Here is an 18,654-nt window from a genome sequence, read left to right as displayed (position 1 = left end):
ACCATTTTGGACAAAATGTAGCTGATGTTGTAACTCCACATTGTGTGAGCATGAAGTACAGTTATTTCTGAGAAACCATTAACATAACATTGATAACACATTCAGAATGTTTTGGCAGCATATTATGTTGAGTTGCAACAGTGCTTGGGGTATTGCTTGGGGTATTGTTGCAATGAAAAGTTGTAGACTTGTTGGGGTTAAGAAATGGACATCTTCTAGAACCTTTCCAGGAAGGGGCAAGGAGATGAGCAAACCAAGAGCTTGACATCAGTGTGCATGTTTTTTTCTTAATACAGGCCTAATCCTGGAAATGGCAGTTGCCCCTTTCTCCTCAGATGCCATTACTTGAACAGCATCTGCTCTTGAAGAGTTGCAATGGCCATAGGGCTATTATTAGGTTAAAAGTATGTTTGATACTTCATGAAGATAAAAAGTGCAATAGAAGACTAAAACCTACTGTAAATTACATTGTGATAGATATGTCACCATACTACAGAAAATGAAACATATATATTTACCCACAGGTTTGCCTGTAAATTTGGACTACCAGCATTTAGCTCGTGGGAAACTGTTTCAGCTGCCACTGGAGGCAATATTAAAGAATAGTCTCACTCTGGATCATTTCCTCAACTACATGGCTTCAGTTAATGCTCAGCATTATATCAACTTATATTTGAACATTGAATGTAAGTTACATATACTTGTGTTTTAGACAGTGTTTTTTTTTTTTCCAACACATCGCCCACTTCCCACTGAGACAGGGTGAACCAGAAAGAAAGAAAAAACGTTCATCATCGTTCAATACTTTCACTATCACTCATACATAATCACTGTCTTTGCAGAGGTGCTCAGATGCGACAGTTTAGACGTCCCTCCAAACTGCCAATATCCTAAACCCTTCCTTTAAAGTGCAGGCATTGTACTTTCCATTTCCAGGACTCAAGTCCGGCTAACCGGTTTCCCAGAATCCCTTGACAAAATATTATCCTAACACGCTCACACACACTTGCTGGAAGTCCAAGCCTCTCACTTACAAAACCTCCTTTACCCCCTCCTTCCAACCTTTTCGAGAACAACCTCTACCCCACCTTACTTCCCCAATAGATTTATATGCTGTCCAAGTCAGTCTACTTTGTTCCATTCTCTCTAAATGACCAAACCACCTCAACAGCCCCTCTTCAGCCCTCTGACTAATACTTTTAGTAACTCCACACCCCCTCCTAATTTCCACACTATGAATGCTCTGCATAATATTTACACCACACATTGCCCTTAGACACAACATCTCCACTGCCTCCAGCTGCCTCCTCGCTGCAGCATTTACAACCCGTGCTTCACACCCATATAAGAGTGTTGGTACCACTATACTCTTGTACATTCCCTTCTTTGCCTCCATGGATAATGTTCTTAGTCTCCGCAGATACCTCAATTCACCACTCATCCTTTTTCCTTTATCATTTCTATGGTTTACCTTATCCTTCATAACCCTATCCGCAGACAAGTCAACTAAAAAATATCTGAAAACATTCACTTCTTCCATACTCCCTCCCCACAATGTGATATCCAATTTTTCTCTATCAAAATTGTTTGTTACCCTCATCACCTTACTCTTATCTGCATTCACTGTCAACTTTCTACCTTTACACACCCTCCCACACTCATCCAGTAACCTTTGCAACTGTAGAATCTCCCAAAAGCACATTATCATCAGCAAAAATTGTCTGTGTCAACTCCCATTTTGTATTTGATTTCCCATAATTTAATTCCACCCCTCTCCCCAACACCCTAGCATTTACTTCTTTTACAACCCTCATCTATAAATATGTTAAACAACCATGGTGAAATCAAATTCAAAATGGGAATTGACACAGTTACTTTTTGCTGATGATACTGTGCTTATGGGAGATTCTAAAGAAAAATTGCAAAGGTTAGTGGATGAGTTTGAGAATGTGTGTAAAGGTAGAAAGTTGAAAGTGAACATAGAAAAGAGTAAGGTGATGAGGGTATCAAATGATTTAGATAAAGAAAAATTGGATATCAAATTGGGGAGGAGGAGTATGGAAGAAGTGAATGTTTTCAGATACTTGGGAGTTGACGTGTCGGCGGATGGATTTATGAAGGATGAGGTTAATCATAGAATTGATGAGGGAAAAAAGGTGAGTGGTGCGTTGAGGTATATGTGGAGTCAAAAAACGTTATCTATGGAGGCAAAGAAGGGAATGTATGAAAGTATAGTAGTACCAACACTCTTATATGGATGTGAAGCTTGGGTGGTAAATGCAGCAGCGAGGAGACGGTTGGAGATGTCCTGTCTAAGGGCAATGTGTGGTGTAAATATTATGCAGAAAATTCGGAGTGTGGAAATTAGGAGAAGTTGTGGAGTTAATAAAAGCATTAGTAAGAGGGCAGAAGAGGGGTTGTTGAGGTGGTTTGGTCATTTAGAGAGAATGGATCAAAGCAGAATGACATGGGAAGCATATAAATCTATAGGGGAAGGAAAGAGGGGTAGGGGTCGTCCTCGAAAGGGTTGGAAAGAGGGGGTAAAGGAGGTTTTGTGGGTGAGGGGCTTGGACTTCCAGCAAGCGTGCATGAGCGTGTTAGATAGGAGTGAATGGAGACGAATGATACTTGGGACCTGACGATCTGTTGGAGTGTGAGCAGGGTAATATTTAGTGAAGGGATTCAGGGAAACCGGTTATTTTCATATAGTCGGACTTGAGTCCTGGAAATGGGAAGTACAATGCCTGCACTTTAAAGGAGGGGTTTGGGATATTGGCAGTTTGGAGGGATATGTTGTGTATCTCTATACGTATATGCTTCTAAACTGTTGTATTCTGAGCACCTCTGCAAAAGCAGTGATAATGTGTGTGTGTGGTGAAAGTGTTGAATGATGATGAAAGTATTTTCTTTTTGGGGATTTTCTTTCTTTTTTTTGGGTCACCCTGCCTCGGTGGGAGACGACCGACTTGTTGGAAAAAAAAAAAAAAAAAAAAAAAACATGGTGACATTACACATACCTGTGTAAGACCTACTTATACCAGGAAGTAATCTCCCTCTCTCCTACACACCCTAACCTGAGCCTCATTATCCTCATAAAAACTCTTTACAGCATTTAGTAACTTACTACCTATTCCATACACATGCAACATCTGCCAACTTGCTCCCCTATCCACTCTTATCATATGCCTTTTCTAAAACCATAAATGCAATGAAAACTTCCCTACCTTTATCTAAATACTGTTCCTGTTCACATATATGCTTCAATGTAAACACCTGATCTACACATCCTCTATCCATTCTAAACCTCTTCGCTCATCTGCAATCCTGCTCTATGAGGTCTTGCCTCTAATTCTTTCAATAATAACCCTACCATACACTTTTCCTGGTATACTCGGTAAACTTTTTTTTTTTTTTTCAACAAGTCGGCCATCTCCCACTGAGGCAGGGTGACCCAAAAGGAAAGAAGATCCCCAGAAAGAAAATACTTCCATCATCATTCAACAATTTCACCTCACTCACATATAGTCACTGTCTTTTCAGAGGTGCCCAGATACAACAGGTTAGAAGCATATATAAAGATATATAACATACCCCTCCAAACTGCCAATATCCCAAACTCCTCCTTTAAAGTGCAGGCATTATACTTCCTATTTCCAGGACTCAAGTCCGGCTATATAAAAATAACCAGTTTCCCTGAATCCCTTCACTAAATATTACCCTGCTCACACTCCAACAGCTCATCAGGTCCCAAATACCATTTGTCTCTATTCACTCCTATCTAATACGCTCACGCACGCTTGCTGGAAGTCCAAACCCCTCGCCCACAAAACCTCCTTTACCCCCTCCCTCCAACCTTTTCGAGGACAACCAGGGCCGGATTAAGAAGTTTCCGGGCCCTAGGCTATTCAGATTGGCGGGGCCCCTTTGAGTTAAGGGTAAGCGAAGCGACCCCTTCCAGCTTGGGGGGGGGGGTCGGTGTGAGCCTGTTTAAGGTCTAAATACATTCTGGCTATTTAGATTAAATTTAATAGGGAAAGTACATCAAGACAACCAAAACCATTTACCAACAGCCATTATAACTATCTTGTTAAATCATGCATTTTAAAGAGAATAAACTCAAGACAGCATAGTATTACTAGATTAGGCTATTAAAGTAGTGATATCATGTACCTATTATATTCAGCATAACCACTACAGCACTATTATTCCCTTTATAAATCACTGACCATTATTGTTATCATTGCATCATGCATAAGATTATCAAATCATATAAACTCAAGAAAGTAAAGAATTGTTTATATTCACAGGCACTTCTTAAATAAACTTTTTTCTGGATTTCATGTTGGCAAAATCATCAATTATATTCTGAAAATCAATATTTCTTGTTAGATCAGACTCAGTGGTCAACAAGGCTAGGTTACACAATTTGTCTTGGCTCATTGTTGAACGCAGCTGGTTTTTCACTCTTTTCAAAAAAGAAAATGAACGTTCTCCTTCACAGTTAGTAGCTGGAAGTGTTAGGTAAAGGCAATACACTATGTCAACATTCAACATTAGGGCAGGTTTCTGAGATACCTGCATTTCTTAAATGTTTCAAAGCAGCTGAGGGTGCACATTTTTCAGGTGGAGCTTTAATCTGATCTGATTCATATACCCAGAAAAATGAACTATTTCTTCAACAAATGTGTCCTGAACATCTGCTGAAAGGTGTTGTGGCAACTTTAATGCAGCTTCTCTCAATTCTATCAACAACACTTCAGTTAATTTGTCACAGTACAAGTCTAGAAAACGTGTAATTACTACAGAAAATTGGAGAGGAATCTCCCATACTCACCCATTAGCGGGAAAACACAGCTGTTCTGATGTAAACAAAGGCGTGTTGAGTGTTGCCATCTATGGTTAGGTTTATTTATTTTTATTTTATTTTATTTCATTATTTTTGTTTTGATTAATTTTTAAAAATCAATTTTACTCTCCAAACACTTGAACTTTTTAGGTAGGGACCCCTTTGCACTTGCACCATGTGCGCAGTCTTGGATGAGCCCCTGAAAACCTTGGACCGCGGGGCCCCCAAATGCGCGGGGCCCTAGGCAAATGCCTAGTTTGCCTATGCGGTAATCCGGCCCTGAGGACAACCCCTACCCCGTTTTCCTTCCCCTACAGATTTATATGCTCTCCATGTCATTCTACCTTGATCCATTCTCTCTAAATGACCAAACCACCTCAACAACCCCTCTTCAGCCCTCTGACTAATACTTTTATTAACACCACAACTTCTCCTAATTTCCACACTCCGAATTTTCTGCATAATATTTACACCACACATTGCCCTTAGACAGGACATCTCCACTGCCTCCAACCACCTCCTCGCTGCAGCATTTACAACCCAAGCTTCACACCCACATAAGAGTGTTGGTACTACTATACTTTCAGACGTACATTCCCTTCTTTGCCTCCATAGATAACTTTTTTGTCTCCACATATACCTCAATGTACCACTTGCCTTTTTTCCTTCATCAATTTTATGATTAACCTCATCCTTCATAAATCCATCCGCTGACACGTCAACTCCCAAATATTTGAAAACATTCACTTCTTCCATACTCCTCCTCCTCCACAATTTGATATCCAATTTTTCTTTATCTAAATTATTTGATACTCTCTTCACCTTACTCTTTTCTATGTTCACTTTCAACTTTCTACCTTTACACACACTCCCAAACTCATCCACTAACCTTTGCAATTTTTCTCTAGAATCTCCCATAAGCACAGTATCATCAGCCAAAAGTTTTTTTTTTATCATCACACTGGCCGATTCCCACCAAGGCAGGGTGGCCTGAAAAAGAAAAACTTTCACCATCATTCACTCCATCACTGTCTTGCCAGGAGGGTGCTTTACACTACAGTTTTTAAACTGCAACATTAACACCCCTCCTTCAGAGTGCAGGCACTGTACTTCCCATCTCCAGGACTCAAGTCCGGCCTGCCGGTTTCCCTGAACCCCTTCATAAATGTTACTTTGTTCACACTCCAGCAGCACGTCAAGTATTAAAAACCATTTGTCTCCATTCACTCCTATCAAACACGCTCACGCATGCCTGCTGGAAGTCCAAGCCCCTCGCACACAAAACCTCCTTTACCCCCTCCCTCCAACCTTTCCTAGGCCGACCCCTACCCCGCCTTCCTTCCACTACAGACTGATACACTCTTGAAGTCATTCTGTTTCGCTCCATTCTCTCTACATGTCCGAACCACCTCAACAACCCTTCCTCAGCCCTCTGGACAACAGTTTTGGTAATCCCGCACCTCCTCCTAACTTCCAAACTACGAATTCTTTGCATTATATTCACACCACACGTTGCCCTCAGACATGACATCTCCACTGCCTCCAGCCTTCTCCTCGCTGCAACATTCATCACCCATACTTCACACCCATATAAGAGCGTTGGTAAAACTATACTGTCATACATTCCCCTCTTTGCCTCCAAGGACAAAGTTCTTTGTCTCCACAGACTCCTAAGTGCACCACTCACCCTTTTCCCCTCATCAATACTATGATTCACCTCATCTTTCATAAACCCATCCGCTGACACGTCCACTCCCAAATATCTGAATACATTCACCTCCTCCATACTCTCTCCCTCCAATCTGATATCCAATCTTTCATCACCTAATCTTTTTGTTATCCTCATAACCTTACTCTTTCCTGTATTCACTTTTAATTTTCTTCTTTTGCATACCCTACCAAATTCATCCACCAATCTCTGCAACTTCTCTTCAGAATCTCCCAAGAGCACAGTGTCATCAGCAAAGAGCAACTGTGACAACTCCCACTTTGTGTGATTCTTTATCTTTTAACTCCACGCCTCTTGCCAAGACCCTCGCCAAAAGTATGTGTCAATTCGCATTTTGTATTTGATTCCCCATAATTTAATCCCACCCCTCTCCCAAACACCCTAGCATTTACTTTTTACAGCCCCATCTATAAATATATTAAACAACCATGGTGACATTACACAACCCTGTCTAAGACCTACTTTTACCGGGAAGTAGTCTCCCTCTCTTCTACACACACATTTTATTCATTCTAGAGTGTATATCAAGTTTCTATGTTATTTATATTGTTTATAGTGTCATATCACATGAATTGTGATAGATAAATATGCCGTAGAGTTGATATTAGCATTAATTTGTCATTCCTCCTGAGAGCAGGAATTCCACTGGAATGGATTAGTGTCATTTCAGTTAATTTAAATGAGGAAAATTGACTCAGCATAAGAACAAATCAGGATACGAACAAGGTCATGGAACTGATTAAGTTCATAAGCCGAGGTTCCACTGTATAATATAAAAAAAGGGGGTTACCAGCTTATAAGGTGGATGAAAGGTGGTGTAGGGAAATGTCCCAGGAAGGGTTGGATGAGAATATGAAAGATGCTGTATTGGCTTGAGCATCAAGCAAGTCAGTGAACATGTTGGTTTGGAATAAATGAAGAAAGTTGTTTTAGGATTCAACATATTGTTGGAGTATTAGCAAGGTAACATCCCCAGAGAAGTTAATTAGTTAGACTTGAGTTTTGGAGGTGGAAGGTACAGTGCTTGCACACATAAGAATGAGTAGGGATGTTGCAGTTTGTATGGTTATATTATTTATAGTTTTGTAAAAACTGTGAGCCTTGTTTTTAACAAGGATCACAGTTAGGATTCTGTATTATTCATACAGCATCCTAAGTCTACAGGAGTAGACTTAGGATGCTGTATGAATAATAACCAGGGTCTTAGTCTAAATGTAGTTGTATAAGAATGCATTGTCATTTGTTTTTACTTGTTAGGCTGGCGCACAACAGTTAATGAAAGACTGTGTGCCTTGGAACTGGAGAGGTTGCAGCACCTGGAAGAATCAGAAGTCCAGGGAGTTGGGATGACCATGCCAGACCTCTGCCATGATCACTTTTCTGCACACGACCTTTCATCTCATAAAGAAGAAGCAGAGATGATTTATGAACAATATCTTTCTGAAAAAGTATGTTAAATCCATGTGTATTGGCTTGTCTTGACTAAAATTTTCCCAAGTTTTACATTATTATGTCTTTTGATCCCCCTTTGAGTTTGTTCTTTTGACAGGAAGTTTGACATCTCCTTTTATTCCCATACAGGATTAATGCTACCTGTCTGTTATTTGATGTTTGTAGTTCTTAAAAGAACACCAATGATTTATTACATATCTCAGGGGTAATCATCACATCTAGTGCATCCACAAATAAAAATGTGATAAATTACAAACTTTTAAGATCACTTTTTGAGATGATTGTATTTATAAAAGGTGAAAAAACAACAAGTCCTAAGTTACAAATGCAATCCTCAATTTTCTTTGAGTTATTTGGAACTCAGAACCTACTTTTACAGACACCTATATACCTGAGCCATAATAATTAGTACTGTATTAATTTCATCTTTTATGATTAAGAGTATTTGCCAAATATTTTAAATTTAGTACTGTTGTTTCACTTACAAATATTGTATTAAACATTTAAACATGTATCCACGTTAATTATACATAATAAAACTACAACAGTGTACGGATATGTACAGGTGGAAAGCAGAGAGATTGAGAGAGAGAGAGAGATTGACAGAGAGAAAGAGATACGTAGTGTGTGTGTAAGAGTGAGAGATATTGTGTGTGTGAGAAAGAGTGAGTGAATGAGAGAAAGATTGTGAGGGAGTGCAAAAGAAGAGCAAATGAGAGAAAGGGTTAATTATCACCTTATTGTGGTAAGAATAAGAAACTCTTTTGGAGATTAATAAATTGCAAAAGCTTGTAGTTAATAGACCTGGTAGTTAAACATGAAAGTGGTGAGATGTTAGATGGGAGGAGAAATGGAGAAAATTTTTTTAAGTAAGTTAAATGGTGCTGGTGAAAGAGAGGCATTGATTTCATGTATTTGGTGGGAAGAAATAACATTGTTGGGAAGATCCAGATGTGAGTATGGAAGTGTGTGATACATTGGGTAGGATGAGAGAAGTTAAAGCAACCAGAATAGACGAGGTCAAGATTAAGATGCAGAATTCAGATAGGGACATAGTTTAGTGTGGGTCATTGTAAGACAGTGAAATAGAATACAGCCTCTCCTCACTTAGTGATGTACTCATTTACTGACGACTTGGACTTACGGCGAGTTTTCTGACCAGTATGCATACCTAAATAATGTATATTAGAACTAATTTCCTCTACTCTGTTTATTACAATATACAGTACACTACTGTATAAACATTTAAAAATATTCCAGAAATGTTATAAATGGTGCAAAGGTGATGTTAAAACAATATCAAAGATGGTTGACATTAATCCACTACCATTATAGTATGCTCTTCACTTAGTGATGAATTTGTTTACCGACATGGTCTTAGTAACGGAACTCGTTCATTAAGTGAGGAGGGCCCCACTTTACGACAGTTCGCTAATACGTACAAAAATTTCAAATTATACCAAAAAATTTGTTTACATGGCTCTTTATTTGCTATTACAGCATCCGTGCACCACCCTTCCACTCTGTTTACATTCTTAGTGAGCTCTGCTTCTTTTCTAATTATATCTGGAAACTTTCCAGAATTTCAAGTGTTTCAAAGTTATTGTATATTTTATGTACAGTAGACCCTCATATTACATGGATTTATTTGGCACATTTTGGTTATTACACTATTGAAAAATTGCAGCTTAATTTTATATAACTGTTCATAAAATTAACTTAACATGGTTCAGTTTGTAGGAGGGGAAGAAATTTGGGGGTGGCGCCCGTGGGATATGTCCCTAGCTCAGGCCGCAGTCTGGCTGTGGGTGAGACCACCGTCTCCGCAGGGGAGTCCTACCACCATCCCCTGCGACTCCTGCCACCCCCGTCCCAGCCTTCTGTTCATACACGTCTAGGACCATTCTCTTGTAAGAGCTAGCTGTGTTTGTGGAGTGTGTTTTAGTAAGTAAGTAAGTAAGTTTATTCAGGTATAGACAAATACAGTTACATAGAATTATCATACATAGCAGCATATGTGTAGAGAACCTAGGATAACTCAAAAAAGTCAGACAGAGTGACTTATTTCCATTGGGGTCCTTTTACCTTATTATTATAATATAAAGGTTATAATATTTTCTTATTATTCTACAATGAAGATAACATTATCATACTAAAAAGACTATTTACTACACCAAGGTCATTAAGACTATCTACAATACGAGGGTCATTACTAGGAATAAGGTAAAATTTACACGTATGTTAGCTAAAAAATAGAAAATCATTCCCCTCCCTTTCTGTAGCTACATTCATCAGACACCTTTTGGCACTCTTCTTGAACTGGTTCATGCTATGACTGGCTTTGACATGTGTGGGCAGTCTGTTCCATTCCTTTATTACTGTACAGTAAAAGGTGTTTGAAGCCTGGCCACTGACTGTGGGTACTACAAAGTTGTGCTCTCTCCCCCTAGTACTATGATTGCTTTGGTTCCCAACCTTGACAAAATTGACAGCAAGATATTCTGGACATTGTTTGTGAGCAATTTTATAAACATGATTTAGCTTCAGTTGTTTTACTCTGTCTTCAACATTCAGCATATCCTTCTTCTTCTTTCAACGTACCAGCCGTATCCCACTGAGGTGGGGTGGCCCAAAAGAAAAAACTGAAGTTTCTCCTTTTAAATTTAGTAATATATGCAGGAGAAGGGGTTACTAGCCCCTTGCTCCCGGCATTTTAGTCGCCTCTTACGACACGCATGGCTTACAGAGGAAGAATTCTGTTTCACTTCCCCATGGAGATAAGAGGAAATAAACAAGAACAAGAATTAGAAAGAAAATAGAAGAAAACCCAGAGGGGTGTGTATATATATGCTTGTACATGTATGTGTAGTGTGACCTAAGTGTAAGTAGAAGTAGCAAGACTTACCTGTAATCTTGCATATTTATGAGACAGACAAAAGACACCAGCAATCCTACCATCATGTAAAACAATTGCAGGCTTTCGTTTTACACTCGCTTGGCAGGACGGTAGTACCTCCCTGGGCGGTTGCTGTCTACCAACCTACTACCTACATTCAGCATATCCAACTGCTGTAATTCATCCTGGCCTACATGTTCTCTTGGTCCCAGCCCCAGGATGAATCTTACGATTTTGTTCTGGGTGATTTGCAGTCTATCTTTCAGTTTTTTTGTCAAGGCAGAGTACCAAGAAGAGCAAGCGTAATCCATATGGCATTGTATAAGGGCTAGACATAGGGTCCTGCGACCCTCAGTAGGTAGACACTGTGCTTGTCTATACAGGAACTTCACTCTGGCATTTGCTTTCTTTACTACACTGTTCCCTATCAATTCTCCTGACATGCATGGGTCAAAGGGGATTCCCAAATATTTTACTGATGAAACCAAAGTGATGGGCTCCCCATTACATTGAACATTAAAATTATTTACCCTTCTCAGTTTATGTTTCAGTTTTCCCTAGGTGTAATGATAGTTTGTTGTCTACTAACCATTTGCTGCAGGACTCCAGTTCCAGTGTTAAAACATTAGCAATATCTTGTGGGTCTTTACCTGACACTAACAGAGCACTGTCATCTGCATACAGTAGGAGTTTGCACTTGACACTGATAGGCATATCATTGACATAACATAAGAATAATAAGGGACCCAGAATACTACCTTGGGGAACTCCACATGTTATCGGCAGGGGTTCTGATTCTGTTCTGTTGATTTTGACTATTTGTCTCCTGTTGCTAAGGTAGGACTTAAACCAGTCTACAGAACCTATACCGATAGCTTGAAGTTTATTACATAATATATTGTGGTTGACAGTATCGAAGGCCTTTTGCAGGTCTAAGGTTACCATACCTATGAGGTTCCCCTTTGACATTTCAATTCTCAGGTAATCCATCAGATTAATAAGGGAGGTGTCGGTTGAGTAGGATCTTCTAAAGCCCGATTGATAGCTATGGAGAATGTTGTTGTCATTAAGATACTTAACTACTTGAGAATACACCGCCCTCTCTAGAATTTTAGATATTATACTGAGTATACTAACAGGCCTATAGTTGCTTATATTAGACCTACTATTTTTCTTGAAGATATGAGTAACTCTGGCCTCCTTGAACCCCTTCGGTACTGTATTAGTGGTGATTGATAGATTTATTATGTGAGCAATAGGGATTGACAGTTCAGAAGCACCATCTTTTAGGAACTTAGACGGGATGTTATCAGGGCCTGTGCTCTTAGTTGGGTTTAACCTGCTTAGTTCTTTTTGAATAAAGTCATGAGATACACTTAATAGTTGACAACTGTTTGGGGTTACCCCTTTATTGGTATAGTATGTTTGAAACTTATCAGAGTCTGTGTTAAAGGTATTTGATGCAGCTGGTAGTTTACTTGCTAGTGTTGATGCAACAGATGTGTAGTATGAATTAAAGCAATTTGCCACCTTAGATGTTTCATGGCATACCTCATTATCGATAGTGAGTACTATGTTAGACCTATCTACTGGCTTATGGCTATACCTCAACTGTTTTAGTTGTTGCCAGAGCTTTCTGGGGTTATGCTTATACTCTTCAATTTTTGAGCAGTAGTGCTTTGCCTTTGCTCCTTTTATAAGTCTCTGTACTCTGTTCCTCACCCTTTGGAATTCATTTAGTGCTGCAATATCCTGTCTGTTTGCTTTAAATCTTTTTAGCAGCTGGTCTCTGAATTTCATATTATCTAATATCTCAGTATTCATCCAGGGTTCAGTTCTTCGTTTAATCCTAACCTCTTTAACTGGTGCAATATTATCAAGGATGGTAGTGAACATTGTTTTGAATTTTTCCCAGGCATCGTTTACGTCCGTGCAACTTGTTGTCTCTGTCCAGTCACAATTGTGTAGCCTATTTACCAGTGTTTCTTTACTGTAGTTTCTAGTTGACCTCATTTTTATTGTCCTGTGTAGGCCTATCCTATCCCTAGTGATTTTCCTGGTGCAGTAAATGATGAAATGATCACTAAGACCTGTGGTAATGACGCCTGACTGACTAATGTTCTCAGAGCAGTTACAAAGTATGTGGTCAATTAGGGTGGCTGAGAACTGTGTGATCCGGGTTGGAGTATTAATTAGTTGAGTGTAACTATTTAATCCTAGAATTTGCTTATACCTTTTGCATAGCCCGTTATTTTGCTGCTGAAAACAGATATTGAAGTCGCCCAGTATTATTGTCTCGCAATTGTTTTCAGCTCCGGACAAGACTCTGGAAAAGTCTTCTAAGAACTGGTCCTGGGTAGGAGGGCGGTAACTAGTTCCTACTAAGATGGGTCTGGTCTTAGGAAGCAGCACTTCAAACCATAGAATCTCCAGTTTATTGTTATTTAAATCAGGTCTTGGGTTGTAAGCTAAGTCATTTCTAATGTAGGCACATACTCCACCACCCTTTCTGTTCCTATCTAAGCGTTTTATATTGTAACCATCTATTTTGACCTCGTCGTCAGTCACCGTATCATCCAACCAAGATTCAGAGATGGTTATAACTGCCGCCCTAATTTTGTTAGCTAGAATCCTAATCTCTGCCAATTTAGGAAGAAGTGATCTTGCATTGACATGAATAAAGTGAAGGCCTGTTTTCATAAAACAATCATAATCATCAATATATGGCAATGGGTCATTTGTATTAAATTTAGGTAAATCAATGTCATCACTGCTAAAGGGTAACTGTGCCAAAGTGCATTTGTTACACACAAAATGAATTCTGGCACCGTTGTTATAATTGTACATACATCCATCATGCACCCACCCCTTACACATTTTACGTAAGGTGCCTTTTCTGTTTTTCATGTGTACTTTAGTACAGTGTACGCACCTGTTTGGTAGTGTTTGAGATAATAATGGCTGTATTGTCTCACATTGACCTATGTATGCATTACATATGGAGTTAAGGTTATCATTCCTAGCTACTAGACCGTCATTATCGCCTTCATTTATCTGTCTGTTTTGCCTCTGCACAATAGTTTGAGGTCCTGGATTAATTTGGATATCACCACTTAAGAGCACTACAATAAGAGCTGTGTGCCACTGTTTTTGTTTGGGTATGCGGTGGTGCCATACCTTGCGGCGATAGTGATATTTACTTTTCTGGAAGGATGGCAACTGTTGGGCTTTTACTGTCCAGGGCGCTGTTACTCCATTCACCTTTTCCAACCCCCATGACTGATTTCTTTCTTCATGGAATTGAAGAAGAAATATAAATATAATTATGGCAGCCTGTACCCCCCTAATGCCTGCCATTTTCACTCTTCGCTCTTTTACTCGTATACAATAATATTTATTTATCTTTTCCAGTCCCTAGTACACTTAGTATCTGCTTTAGCAATCACCACTGAATTACTAGTAAAATTTCCTCTTCAAAACCCTCTTCACTGCTCACTTTTCCCTTAACTTCACAAAACCCTTACAGTTAACCCCTTATTACACACTCCCCTTCCCACCTCACTTCACAGTCTGGCTTCCTCAATTAACTTCTAACTCCTTTCCATTCTGGTAGATCAGAAAGGTTTAATCCATGGTTTTATCCTTCCAAATCCCCCTCAATTCCATTTATCGGGGGTTGTGTGGTGTTGTTGACTGCCTGACCTGTTCTGCTGACTCAGCCATTTTTAAAACACTGAGGGGAGTAACGCCACCTACAACCTGACTTTCCTTGAGTTTATAGATATATTTGGCGTTTTCTGCTATGATTCTCTCACTGTACACTGGTCAGCTGAATATAGGTCAGCTACTAAAACACTAACCTTGACTGTTTAACTATTCACTTCTTTCTCACGACTGGCACTGAGGGATATCCGACCTATAACCTTGGAGTTTTGTACTGTTGATTTGACGATGTCTCCTGTGTTTCCCTCTCGTTAGCACTGGTACAGGTGATATGATATTTTAATTGTCATATCTTGTATCTGCCAAGCAGTCATGGCACCCAGTAGGCACACAAGTGTTGCTGAAAGTGGCAAGAAAAGGGTTGAATGTTTAAGTCTCAGAGCTACAAAGAAAATCGACCTTGTATAATGAATAACGCAGGATATCATCTCATGTAAAGAATAACACATAGATCACAAGAAGTAAAGAAAAATGGAAACCTATTGCTTAAGTGAATTGAACAAAAAACAAAGAAAGGTGCACCACTTAGTTTCATCATAATTAGGTAAAAGGCCTTACAGTTGTTTAAAGCAGTGTGTGATAAGGAAAGAAGGCCTGAAAAAGTGTGTTTAGCGCTGGCTGGTTCCACAACTTTATGTTGCGCATATTTTTTTTTTTTTTTTTTCAACAAGTTGGCCATCTCCTACTGAGGCAGGGTGACCCAAAAAGAAAGAAAATCCCCAAAAAGAAAATACTTTCAACATCATTCAATACTTTCACCTCACTCACACATAATCACTGTTTTTGCAGAGGTGCCCAGAATACAACAGTTTAGAAGTACTATATACGTATAAAAAATACACAGTATATCCCTCCAAACTGCCAATATCCCAAACCCCTCCTTTAGAGTGCAGGCATTGTACTTCCCATTTCCAAGACTCAAGTCTGGTTATATAAAATAACAGGTTTCCATGAATCCCTTCACTGAACATTACCCTGCTCACACTCCAACAGCTCGTCAGGTCCCAAATACCACTTGTCTCCATTCACTCCTATCTAACACGCTCACGCACGCTTGCTGGAAGTCCAAACCCCTCACCCACAACACCTCCTTTACCTCCTCCCTCCAACCTTTTTGAGGACGACCCCTACCCTGCCTTCCTTCCCCTGCAGATTTATACGCTCTCCGTGTCATTCTACTATGATCAATTCTCTCCAAATGACTAAACCACCTCAACAAACCCTCTTCAGCCCTTTGACATACTTTTATTAACTACACACCTTCTCCTAATTTCCACACTCCAAATTTTCTGCATAATATTTACACAACACATTGCCCTTAGACAGGACATCTTCACTGCCTCCAACCGCCTCCTCGCTGCAGCATTTACAACCCAAGCTTCACACCCATGTAAGTGTATTGGTACTACTACACTTTCATACATTCCCTTCTTTGCCTTCAGAGATAAAATTTTTTTATTTTATTATTATTTTTTTTTATTATCACACTGGCCAATTCCCACCAAGGCAGGGTGGCCCGAACATATATACACTGCAATAGAGAAAAAAGAAGTCCCACTGGGGATCTTCATTGACTTACGTAAAGCTTTTGATACAGTTGACCATGACTTGCTCCACGTAAAATTGTCACACTATGGTATAAGAGGGCACTCCCTCAACTACCTCAAGTCATACCTCAGCAACAGAAGCCAATATGTGTACGCAAATGGGGCAAACTCTTCTGCACAACCAATTACAGTTGGTGTCCCACAGGGAAGTGTCCTTGGCCCTCTTCTCTTTCTCCTATACATAAATGACCTACCAAATGCTTCGCAATTACTCAAACCCACACTATTTGCAGATGACACTACATACGTCTTCTCCCACCCGAGCCCAGTCACGCTAGCCAATACTGTAAATACCGAATTACAGAAAATATCTACCTGGATGAGGACTAACAAACTTACACTAAACATTGACAAAACCTACTTCATTCAGTTTGGTAACAGAGCTACAGATGTCCCTCTTAACATAATGATAAACGGATCACCTATCACAAAGCTAACAGAGGGAAAATTCTTAGGAATCCACCTTGATAATAGACTCAAATTTCATACACATATACAACAAATTTCTAAGAAAATTTCCAAGACTGTAGGCATACTATCGAAGATACGGTACTATGCTCCACAGTCAGCCCTCCTGGCCCTATATCACTCTCTTATTTACCCCTATCTCACCTATGGAATTTGTGCATGGGGCTCAACAACAAGTAACCATCTCAGACCACTAATTACCCAACAAAAGGCTGCAGTTAGAATGATAACAAATTCTCACTACAGGCAGCACACTCCACCAATATTCAATACACTCAACCTACTCACCATACAAAACATCCATACTTATTACTGCACCTATTACATACATAGAACACTTAACTCTGATATTAACCCTCCCCTCAAACATCTCCTTGCCAACCTCAACAGAACACATGACCATAACACAAGGCACAGATCACTCTTTGATGTTCCTCGTGTCCATCTCACGCTATGCAAAAACTCAATGCACATAAAAGGCCCTAAAATCTGGAATTCATTACCTGTAAATATAAAAGAAACACTACCTGTTTATAAATTCAAGTCTCTTCTCAAAGATCACTTACTCACCCAAAACCAAATAAATACTGAATAACTGAACCTTATAAATTGTATATCTTAAATGTTTCTCACAATTATATCACATAAATGTTAAACCTAAAACCCAATCTAACTTTATTATTTTTTAAATACACTACCTAACAGAATACTCCATTCTACTGAATGTACAACAATGCATGCAACCATATGACCTGTCTTTGTAATACTCACTTGTGCTTTATAGTACTCTGTTTACATTAAAGTTTTATCACTGATTTCATCATTGCTTAGTTAATCTTAAGTTAATTTTAAGCCAGCCCGTAATGCTATGCATAGTATAAGTGGCTTTGGCATGCTGCTCTTATCTGTATTTTTTGTACCTCTGTATGTGTGCTCAAATTTTTAAATAAATAAATAAATAAATAAATCATTCACTCCATCACTGTCTTGCTAGAAGGGTGCTTTACACTACAGTTTTTAAACTGCAACATTAACACCCCTCCTTCAGAGTGCAGGCACTGTACTTCCCATCTCCAGGACTCAAGTCCGGCCTGCCGGTTTCCCTGAACCCCTTCATAAATGTTACTTTGCTCACACTCCAACAGCACGTCAAGTATTAAAAACCATTCGTCTCCATTCACTCTTATCAAACACGCTCACGCATGCCTGCTGGAAGTCCAAGCCCCTCGCACACAAAACCTCCTTTACCCCCTCCCTCCAACCTTTCCTAGGCCGACCCCTACCCCGCCTTCCTTCCACTACAGACTGATACACTCTTGAAGTCATTCTGTTTCGCTCCATTCTCTCTACATGTCCGAACCACCTCAACAACCCTTCCTCAGCCCTCTGGACAACAGTTTTGGTAATCCCGCACCTCCTCCTAACTTCCTAACTACGAATTCTCTGCATTTTATTCACACCACACATTGCCCTCAGACATGACAGCTCCACTGCCTCCAGCCTTCTCCTCGCTGCAACATTCATCACCCATGCTTCACACCCATATAAGAATGTTGGTAAAACTATACTCTCATACATTCCCCTCTTTGCCTCCAAGGACAAAGTTCTTTGTCTCCACAGACTCCTAAGTGCACCACTCACCCTTTTCCCCTCATCAATTCTATGATTCACCTCATCCTTCATAGACCCATCCGCTGACACGTCCACTCCCAAATATCTGAATACATTCACCTCCTCCATACTCTCTCCCTCCAATCTGATATCCAATCTTTCATCACCTAATCTTTTTGTTATCCTCATAACCTTACTTTTTCCTGTATTCACTTGTAATTTTCTTCTTTTGCACACCCTACCAAATTCATCCACCAATCTCTGCAACTTCTCTTCAGAATCTCCCAAGAGCAGTGTCATCAGCAAAGAGCAACTGTGACAA

At 39.7% G+C, this 18,654-nt stretch overlaps 1 protein-coding gene across 2 annotated transcripts in view; it reads left to right on the top strand.

The window, feature by feature from the left end:
• Positions 1-18,654, top strand: part of LOC128701167 (sorting nexin-13) — a 102,119-nt gene that overhangs the window by 486 nt on the left and 82,979 nt on the right. The window contains exons 2-3 of one of the 2 annotated variants that reach the window (XM_070100599.1): positions 525-686; positions 7,833-8,023. In XM_070100599.1, the coding sequence (XP_069956700.1) occupies positions 525-686; positions 7,833-8,023 (353 nt within the window). Of the gene's footprint in view, positions 1-524; positions 687-6,787; positions 6,891-7,832; positions 8,024-18,654 lie in introns of those variants that run through there. The other variant, XM_070100600.1, reaches the window with a different exon arrangement.

Source organism: Cherax quadricarinatus, chromosome 73 (genome assembly GCF_038502225.1).
Source record: "Cherax quadricarinatus isolate ZL_2023a chromosome 73, ASM3850222v1, whole genome shotgun sequence".
Classification (NCBI taxonomy): Eukaryota; Metazoa; Arthropoda; class Malacostraca; order Decapoda; family Parastacidae; genus Cherax; species Cherax quadricarinatus.
The sequence above is the reverse complement of the archived record's forward strand: the minus strand, read 5'-3'. Positions and strand labels throughout refer to the sequence as shown.